Genomic DNA, 10,046 nt, shown 5'->3' with positions numbered 1-10,046 from the left:
AGTTTTGAAGGCTGCAGTATCATGAGAAAACAATAGCATGTCTAAGTTTAAAATAAGGATTTTCCCCTCTTTTAACACTTCCTTTAATACAAGGATATTAAAAGAGTTACTAAACTTCTCTGACCCTTAGTTTTCCTCATCATAGTGCCATTCCTGTGCCTCAGGACTGTGACCACAACCTGAGCTCTAAGTGCTCAGCACAGTGCCTAGCAGGCAGTGACTGCTCTAATTGCTACTCACCCTGCCAAAGATTTGGCAGGCCACAACCTGACCTGACCTCAAGAACACTGCTGCAGTGGGCAGAATAACCCTGGTGAGAAACAGGCGGGACCAACCTTTTTGCAAAGATGGGCCCCAGTCTGTCCTGAAGCCCTCAGTCTTTCTCACTGCCTAGGTAACTGATCCAGCAAGTAGGAGAGAGGTCTCTCACGAAGCCCTGCATCCTCCTGGAAATGTTCACTATCATCATAACCTGTGTACTATACCTCTTTTATAGGGGTCCTATTCTGTCCTCTAGTGTCCAACCCCAATGTTAGGGAGCACAGTGGGAAGCTAGGGAACCCAAACATCAAATGAGCATTTCAAACCATGTGTCCAACACTTTGGGATTCAAAAGCAGGAGCATTACTTAAGGCCAGGAAGTCAAGACCAGCCTGGGTAACAAAGCAAGACCCTGTGTCTCTACAAAAATTAAAAAAAAATATTAGCTAGTAGTCCTAGCTACTCCAGAGGCTGAGGCAAGAAGATTGCTTGGGCCCAAGAGTTCAGGGATGCAATGAACTATGATCACACCACTACACTCCACCCTGGGCAACAGAGCGAGACCCTGTCTCTCCCCCAAAAAAAGCATTCCAGTGGGCTCAGAAAAATCAAGTCCATGGGGAGAAAAGATTCAATGCTTCTCTCCACCCAGGAGAAAGTATCAAGGGAGAAGATAAATTTGCCTTTCTCTTGACTGATGATTAACCAAAATAAAGAAGCCTAGTGCCAAAGACGCCCTAGATGCTGCTGCTTTTGCTCTGGAATGCATGTGCAAATTGAACCAATGCCTGAGCACAGTCATAAGATCCCAAGCCTACAAGTGTCAGTCACCTGGCAAATGTCTGCCTAAGTCAGAGTAGGACCTGTGGAGAATGAACAAGTCCTGTAATAAAATCCAATCACAGGGATTAACCTTGGACTTCACACATCTAAGGCCACTATCTCTTTTTCCAGTGACATCATTACACACAAATATGCTCGATTAACTTTTAGGGAACACACATGCCAATTTCTTTAATTGATTTTATTTTTTTACATAAAAAGTTCAGTAAAAATTGGATAAAGTAAAGTGATTTTAAGCAGTAAATCAATCTTATCAACATAGCACAAGGCTGGCCAAAACCACAAGGCAGCCTGCTTTGGAATATTTACATGATAACAAATTAAACCTTGCAGGAGAACTTAAACTGTCCTTACAAAGTCTTCCTGTGATCCTAGCATGTAGAGGCTAAAAGCAAAACGAAAACCAAACAAAAACCAGGAAAAAACAAATTATTTTCAATATATTCACATATACATTAAAATATAATACAGATCATCAGGGTAAAGGGTTGTGGGTGGGGATGCGCATGGGTCTGTGCGCTGACAGCACCGCCAAGGAGGAGACCCAGGTTTAAGAGTGGAGTCAGGTCTGGCCAGGGTCTTTTCTAAGCCCTTGCACTTCTGATGGCTTCTAACCACACGCCAACAGCTCACAACTAGGTAATCACTTGTAGATGGAGTTCATTTTTGTGGCCTTCGGTTGACATCTTCAGGGTTGAATTCCCCAGAGTGATGTGTCATCAGTAGCACAGTGCTGACAGGGGTGGGGCAGAAAGGCCCACAGGATTTCCTCTCCCTAGAGTCTGTCTTACCTGACCACCCATCCTCCCACCCTGGCCCAACAGTCACTCTAACTCAGTGTCCTCTTTGGGTTTGTAAACAGCCCCAAACTTCTGCATGTACTTCTTAATGTACTCCTTGGTTTTGTGTTTCACATTCTCATTGCACTCCAGGTCCTCAGGATTCTTACAGTACTTCAGCTCCTTATTCATAACACCGTGAGTCAGCTGTCCAGGGCACAGGAAGAGAGACCACAGCCACCAATCAGAGCAGAAACGATTTGAGGGGGAGGATAGGGGTGGTAATCCAGCCTGCTGCTTCAGGGCCCTTCTCACCAAGACAGGAAGTTAATAAGGGGGTAGATGTTGGGGCAGGCTGGTGCTAGGATCATCAGAAAGGATAAACTGAGCTCTGAAAATTTCTTAGATAACTACTGCTCTCATGTAAGGGTGTGCATCCCTCCCCAAACCTTCCCTCCCCATTCCTGGGTCCCCAGCCCTGACATCTGACAAGAAAAAAAGAAAAAAAAACTTTCTATGATGAAAAGGGCTTCTTAGAAAGTACACAGTTTGCCCAGAATGTTGCCTGGTGGGCTACCAAAAGCAAGGGGAGTACCTTGCGAGCCAGATGTTTAAAGTCTTCAGTTGTGGTAATTCTTCCCACTTTGCAGTCAGGTTTCCGGTAAGGGTTCAGGCACTGGACGATGAACTGGGACATCTGCAGGCAAAGAAAAGAGAACACATTGCTCAACAGTTCAGAGAGGGCGAGGAGTTGTACTGAGGAAATAACTACAAAAGGTAGTGAGTAAAGCCAGCCAATCCTTTCTCCCTCAGGTTGGCTGGTTTGGACAGTGGAATACTAGTAAGCCAGTAAGATCTGAAAAAAGGATACGGGCTCAGCCTGAGAGGGAAAGAGCTCCCCTGGATGGACTAAGCAAGGCTTAAAGGAGGCTGGAGGGACTCAAAAGCATGACTTCAATGTCGACTCCTTCAGCAGCCCCAGGTTTCAGCCAATGAATTTTGTGTCCTCGGCATAAAGACAGTAGCTAGGTTCTCTGGGCCCTGGAGGCAAGGCAGGGCACAGCAGGTGTTCCAGAGCTTCTATGAGGCTTAGCAACCCCAGGAACCACAGGCATTTTGTCATTGAAGGGTACTCAGATTCTTTAAGTGGTCATACCACAGCATGTGAAGCAGATCAAGCATGATATGACAGCCAGCAAAGGAAAACCTGGGCAGAATCATTTTCATTCCACCACTTACTATGTCCTCCCTGGGCTGCCTAAGTATGGTCTGTCCTACCCAGGTGCTCCGAAACACTCTAGGAATAGGACCTTCAGAGGTATTTGTGGTGCTAAGATCACCGAGGACAAAGGGAATAAAGAGGCCAGTCACAGCCATTTCATCAGAGAGCACTCTGAACAAGGTCTACCCATGACTAAAATTCAGTGAGCCTTCAGGTGTTCAAAGAACAAGGCTATATCACAAGGGTAGGCACTAAAGAAACAGCTGCTGGTTGAATGAGCTGAAATACCAATATGTTCACAAAGGGATCGTAAGAAACTGAACTTTATCCCTGGATAAGCCTTTTAACTCAAGGTTTTTCTGGGGTTTCCTGGCCTCCAAACTCTCTTCCTTCAGTCTATCCCCTCAAACACAGACAGGGATTTCATTACCCCCTGCTTAAAATCCTGCAATGGTTCCTGATAACCCAGAGAGACACAGAGTTCCTATAGGAAGAAGCACAATACCATTCCACCTCATTTTCAACAGCCCTCCCATACCTTGTGCTATAGCCCATCGGGCCACTTACAACTTCCTGGAAGGGAAGATGCTCTCTCTTGCCTCTCTACATTCTATTGACATAAGTTAGGTCCCCTGCTGATCCATCTGGCCAATTCCTACCCCTGATTCAAGCACCCTTCCTGACAGCCCGGATTGTGACTCCCAGCCCTAATGTGGTATACTTTTCACACAGCTGCTGTTACTTATTTACAGGTCTGTTTCTTCCAAAACACTACAAGCCCCTTCAATGAATGAAGATTGGAGTTTAGAATCTAGATGCTATGAGGCAGACAAGTTTAGTGTCTTGATGGCTGGTAAGACACACTTCTGGTAGCATAAAGAAGAGCAGTATTCTCCCAAGCCCTGGAAAATTAGGCAGCTACCAAATGAGATATTACAGAAACAGAAGTGGACTTTGAGCCAGAAGGCCTGAGTTCAAATCTTTTGTCTAGAACTTGCCTTCTCTGAACCTTGAGTTCTTTCACCTGAATAAGAGGAAAGGCAATCTGTCTTGCCTACCTCAAGGGCTGTTGTGGGGACAAAATGAGTCAATGGGTAACCAGTTGAAATGAGTCAATGCTTAACCAGTTGAAAAAAGCCACACCTCTTTCACATAACAACTAAGTCAAATCACAGAGGCAAGAGGGAATACCCAAAGACAAGGCAGCCTACCACTACATACAGCTTTCTTTTGCCATAGATGCTACAGAAGGCCAACAGTCAAACAAGCAAATGTGGTCTGAGACTTGGCTCCTGTCAAGCCAAGAAAAGATGGCTCAGGAGTTTTCAGTAGGAAAAGCAGCACTTCAGCAAGGCACACACACTCAAGGAACACCTTGTGTTCCTGCCTATCTTGGGGCAAGAGAGATATTCGACATACTTAGGACAAGAAAGGAAAGAGTTCAGATTTAAGCCTGAGGTGCTTAGTGCTTACATCCACCAAACCTTACCTCTTTTCTGAATACTTCTTTGCTTTTCTTTGCTAGTTCACTGGAGGTGTCTGCTTCTGCTGTCTTGGGCTTTTTCGAGGTCTAAAAATGGAGGAGAAAACACAGCAGTGCTGGTATGAGAAGTCAGTTTAGTGACGCCCTACTGTCCCAGAACCCTCCTTTCTTTCCCCTAGCAGGGATACATGATTCTTAGTATTAGAATCCATTTAGAGGCCCTGACTCAGGTACAAGGCCTGGAGTCAACCTGGCTATTATGTTTCAAATTCTGTTATATGGTTTGGTTCTCCTTCTTATAAGTTCCAATTCTCTACCCTAAGTCAAAGCTACAACTTTGATATAGCAACACATTTCAGAGTCACTCATGTCCCTGTTCTGGGTTCAGCTCCCTGAACTATCAAGCGAGGCCTGCACAAAACAAGCTCCATCTCTCCCACCTCTGCCATTTTAGGATTCCAGGACAGAGGCAAAACACTCTGTTTTGAGGACTCTTAAATACTCATCACCTTTCCTCCAAAGGTGAAGTTGGCTAGACTGTAGAAGACAATCTCAGGATGCAAGAGAGGCTCCTTGGAGGTTGGTACCTTCAGTTTAGGAACACAAAGATTAAGGAAGTATCACAATATCAGGGGGCAGATGATGAAGGTCATCAAAGCCAGTGAACAGATAAGTAGACCATGACACAGAAGATACTCTGTGTCCCCAGCTGGCAAGATAATGACAAACCCAGGAACATTCCTTCCAGCACTGCTAGAGGGAGGCTTCCAACTTCCCTCTAACTAGGTACTGCACCAGGAGGTGATGAGTTGGAAGCTCTGCTATTCAGAGTACCTGTCATGCAGGCCATCTCCCCAAACCTTTGCCCACCACTAGCCATCAGGCCCCTTCCCAGTAAATGTGCTTTTCCATTGAAAATAATAATTGTGAGCATTCCCCTCCAAATATAAGTTACTTCATAATGGATCTAGAAGCTGGAGTTGATATTATAGGTACTACACGCTTTTTTGTTAGGGGCACAGGGCAGAATAATTTTCCTGCTCCCCACCCATCTCCTGGTTCTGTTTCTTCCATTTCCATAAACAATATGAAGGCTCTGGTTCTAAAGCAGCTGGACTAGCTCCAGAGAAAGGTGGCACTCCCTTGGCTTTAGGTTGTTACAAATCAGCTTTCTCTGCTGTGTCATAAAAGCTTTACGTATTTTCCATTTTTCCAATTTCTTCATGTAGCTGTATGGGGAGATTAGGGGTAGAGTAAAAAGAACACAAAGATCCAATTTGTCTTTTTAAGAAAACAAAATTGGCCGGGCGCGGTGGCTCAAGTCTAATCCCAGCACTTTGGGAGGCCGAGACGGGCGGATCACGAGGTCAGGAGATCGAGACCATCCTGGCTAACACGGTGAAACCCCGTCTCTACTAAAAAATACAAAAAATTAGCCGGACAAGGTGGCGGGCGCCTGTAGTCCCAGCTACTCGGGAGGCTGAGGCAGGAGAATGGCATAAACCCGGGAGGCGGAGCTTGCAGTGAGCTGAGATCCGGCCACTGCACTCCAGCCTGGGCGACAGAGTGAGACTCCATTTCAAAAAAAAAAAAAAAGAAAACAAAATTAAGCAAAATAATACTATTCATATAAGTTAAGTCTATTTTCAAGTGTTTTGCTTTGGGATTTTATTTTTCCCAGTTGTACAGGGTATGAGTATGCTCCACAGTAAGACCTCAGGTAGTAAGGGATCAAGAATTATTTGAGTAAGTCAAGAAAACTTCAACACATCCCCAGCTGTTCTCTTGTAGCTCTCAGAGGTGAGCAGCAACAGAAATGAGTACAGAAAGCCTCTGCAGGTCTGACAGCTATCTCAAAGATCTGGGTCTTATGGAAGAGACCAGGCTCTAAGTGAGGGTACTACGTAAATAGAAATGTCTTGTTTCACTCTGGATAGGGTATGCATTCACAAGACTAAATTAACCCAAAGCATTGTTAATAGATTTATAATTTAATCCCTGACTTGGTGAGGTTGGCAGTGGGGTGGCCTTTAAAAACACAGTTATAGAATATGATCCACTGAGCTCTGCCTAGGAGCTTTCTTGGTCCTCCTGAGTGCCGAGCAATTGGGATCGAGAAAGGAAATAAAATGAGGGGTCTCCAGACTTACATCATGGAAATCATGAACAAAATGAAATACTCTTGAGAGTACTGAAATCCACGAAACCCTCTCTTCATGGTCTGTGGTTTGCAAATGGCACGAGAAATAATTTCAGAAACTGACTAACATTTACTCAAATCCAAGGCCAAGCAAAGTAACCAGAGTCAGAGTTGAGGATAGCACTTGTTATTGACATAAACAACCTTAGGACCCCCCACTCCAAAAAAGTCCCATTTAAAAATTTAGCAGGTAAGGCTGGGCGCAGTGGCTCACACCTGTAATCCTAGCACTTTGGGAGGCCAAGGCAGGTGGATCACGAGGTCAAGAGATCAAGACTATCCTGGCCAAAATGGTGAAACCCTGTCTCTACTGAAAATACAAAAATTAGCTGGGCGTGGTGGCGTGTGCCTGTAGTTGCAGCTACTTAGGAGGCTGAGGCAGGAGAATCGCTTGAATCTGGGAGGTGGAGGTTGCAGTGAGCCGAGATTGCGCCACTGCACTCCAGCCTGGGAGACAGAGCAACAATGTCTCCAAAAAAAGAAAAAAAAATTAGCAGGTGGGGCGCAGTGACTCATGCCTGTAATCCCAGCACTTTGGGAGGCCAAGATGGGGAGATCGCTTGAGCCCAGGAATTCAAGACCAGCGTCTCTATAAAAAAATTTAAAAATTAGCTGGGCATGGTGGCTGTGCCCATGGTCCCAGTTACCTGGGAGGTTGAGGCTGGAGAATTGCATCAGCCTAGGAGGTTGAGGCTGCAGTGAGCTGTGATCATGCTACTGCACTCCAGCCTGGGCAACAAAGCAAAATGCTGTCTCCAAAAAGAAAAAAAGCACTTTTAAGGAAACCACTGGAGAACAGGGTGGGGGCTTTGATACATAAAAAAGCAAAGTGCTTCCAGATCCTCAGCAATAAACAATAATCAGTTTGCCTTTTCTCTATTTTGGCTTATACAGAGTATCAGTCAAAGATTCTGGTGGAAATCTATGTGAGGCAGTGGACAGTTAGGAGTACACAATGAAATGAGCAGGCAAAGGGCCTGGCAGAAAGCCAGAGCTTACTGCCTTTAGAAGATGACCCTGCTGTCAGCCTTCATCTGTGGCACATCTGGATTCCTAGGAAATCTGTTCTGATTATGACCAGGCAGGCCTGAGTACCTTTATATTACCCAAAGTGAAGCTTGAGCCCTTCTGGATTAGTTGGCAATGGCCTTAAGCTTATTGGGCAGTTCTGGTAACCAACCATACACAGGCTGTGTAACACAATAGAATCATCCTTTATTATAAATATTGACATGACTATGTCACAAAGCCCATGTGACTTGGAACCAAGAGGGTATGGCTTGAGTTACAGAAATGAGTCCTGACAAAGGCAGAGCAGGACATACTCAGCTAATGCTTCTCTCTCCCTGTATTTAATTACTGTTTAGAGGGCCAGGCACAGTGGCTCATGCCTGTAATCCTAGCACTTTGGGAGGCTGAGGCGGGTAGATCATGAGGTCAGGAGTTCAAGACCAGCCTGACCAAGATGATGAAACCCCATCTCTACTAAAAAATACAAAAATTAGCCAGGTGCGGTGGTGGGCACCTGTAATCAATCCCAGCTAGTCAGGAGGCTGAGGCAGGAGAATCGTTTTAACCTGGGAAGCGGAGTCTGTAGTGAGCCGAGATCATGCCACTGCACTCCAGCCTAGGGGACAAAGCGATACTCCGTTTCAAAAAATAAAAAAAAAATCTGTTTAGAACATAAAACGTAAATCATCCACTGAGGAACTACATCTTTTGTGGCAGCAAGAATCCAGAAGCAGGAGAAGAAGCTGAGTTATCATAAACACTATACACACAATTCAACCTAAGCTCTGCAGCACATGAACCTGTGCATGTTAATTTTAAAAGGTTAAGATCTTTGAAAATAGTAAAACTTAGTACAATTGGTGTTCTGCATCCATAGGCCAGCCATAGATAGAAAATATTTTAAAAATACAATAAAAATAATACAAACAAGAACCAATTATAAGAAACCCCAATACAGTATAACCACTATTTACATAGCATTTACATCGTATTGGGTATTATACGCAACACAGAGGTGATTTACAGCATATGGGAGGACGTGCGTAGGTGACATACAAACACTATGCCCTTTTATAAGGCACCTGAGCATCCTTAGACTTTGGCCTCCATGATGGGATGTCTTGAAATCAATCCCCTATGGATACAGTGTGACAACTGTAATGTGTCTCAAGGTATTCTTCTTTTGGTTGATTTTACTTGGGATCCTTTAGGCTTCATGAATCTGGATGCCTATGTCCCTCTCTCAAGACAGGAAATTTTCAACATTATTTATTTCTTAAACAAATTTTATATAGGCTAGACATGGTGGCTCAGGCCTATAATCCCAGCACTTTGGGAGGCCGAGGCGAGCAGATCACTTGAGGTCAGGAGTTCGAGATCAGCCTGGCCAAAAAAGCAAAACCCCATCTCTACTAAAAATACAAAAGGGCCAGGCATGATGACTCATGCCTGTAATCCCAGCACTTTAGGAGGCTGAGGTGCACGGATCATGAGGTCAGAAGACCAAGACCAGCCTGGCTAACACGGTGAAACCCTGTCTCTAATAAAAATACGAAAAATTAGCCAGGTATGGTGGCGGGCGCCTGTAATCCCAGCTACTCGGGAGGCTGAGGCAGCAGAATTGCTTGAACCTGGGAGGCAGAGGTTGCAGTGAGCCGAGATTGCGCCATGGCACTCCAGCCTGGGTGACAGAGTGAAATTCCTTCTCAAAAAAACAAACAAACAAATTAGCTGGGCCTGGTGGTGCATGCCTGTAATCCCAGCTAACTGGGAGGCTGAGGCATGCAAATTGCTTGAACCCAGGAGGCACAGGTTGCATTGAGATGAGATCACACCACTGTACTCCAGCCTGGGCGACAGAGCAAGACCCTGTTTGAAAAATACATTGGCTCTTGATGCCACTTCTCTGCAACTCCCTCAATGCAACAAATACTCTAAAACTACTATTTTAACGTAACATAGTTAGAGGAGATCTACTATACCTTATGACTGTTAATTAAAAGCCAGGAGGCAGCAGTAAATAAACTGCTGCCTCAATTGTGCAAGTAGTAATAATTCAGGTCAGAGGTGCTCAAAGGGAAGATTTGATTTTACACTTTACACTTACCACCACTTTACACTTATCTTGATGGTGAGTACAAGACAATGAAGGGAACAACAATGGACAGAAAAAAGGAACAGTCTCACAATGTTTAGTCTCATTTTGAGATAGAGCGAGACTCCATCTCAAAAAAAAAAAAAAAAAAA

The 10,046-nt window shown here is 44.7% G+C and overlaps 1 protein-coding gene across 4 annotated transcripts in view; it reads right to left on the bottom strand.

Annotated features, from left to right (window-relative positions):
* Window positions 1-1,266: 1,266 nt before the first annotated feature.
* Window positions 1,267-10,046, bottom strand: part of SETD2 (SET domain containing 2, histone lysine methyltransferase) — a 154,945-nt gene continuing 146,165 nt past the window's right edge. For all 4 annotated transcript variants that reach the window (XM_017855700.1, XM_017855698.1, XM_017855697.1 and 1 more), the window contains exons 19-21: window positions 4,595-4,675; window positions 2,479-2,580; window positions 1,267-2,090 (exon numbers count right to left, since the gene is read on the bottom strand). In XM_017855700.1, the coding sequence (XP_017711189.1) occupies window positions 1,929-2,090; window positions 2,479-2,580; window positions 4,595-4,675 (345 nt within the window). In that variant the 3' untranslated portion in view covers window positions 1,267-1,928. The remainder of the gene's footprint in view (window positions 2,091-2,478; window positions 2,581-4,594; window positions 4,676-10,046) is intronic.

This window comes from Rhinopithecus bieti, unplaced genomic scaffold (genome assembly GCF_001698545.2).
Source record: "Rhinopithecus bieti isolate Rb0 unplaced genomic scaffold, ASM169854v2 scaffold_39746, whole genome shotgun sequence".
NCBI lineage: Eukaryota > Metazoa > Chordata > Mammalia > Primates > Cercopithecidae > Rhinopithecus > Rhinopithecus bieti.
Note: the sequence above shows the minus strand (reverse complement) of the source record. Positions and strands in the feature narration are given on the sequence as shown.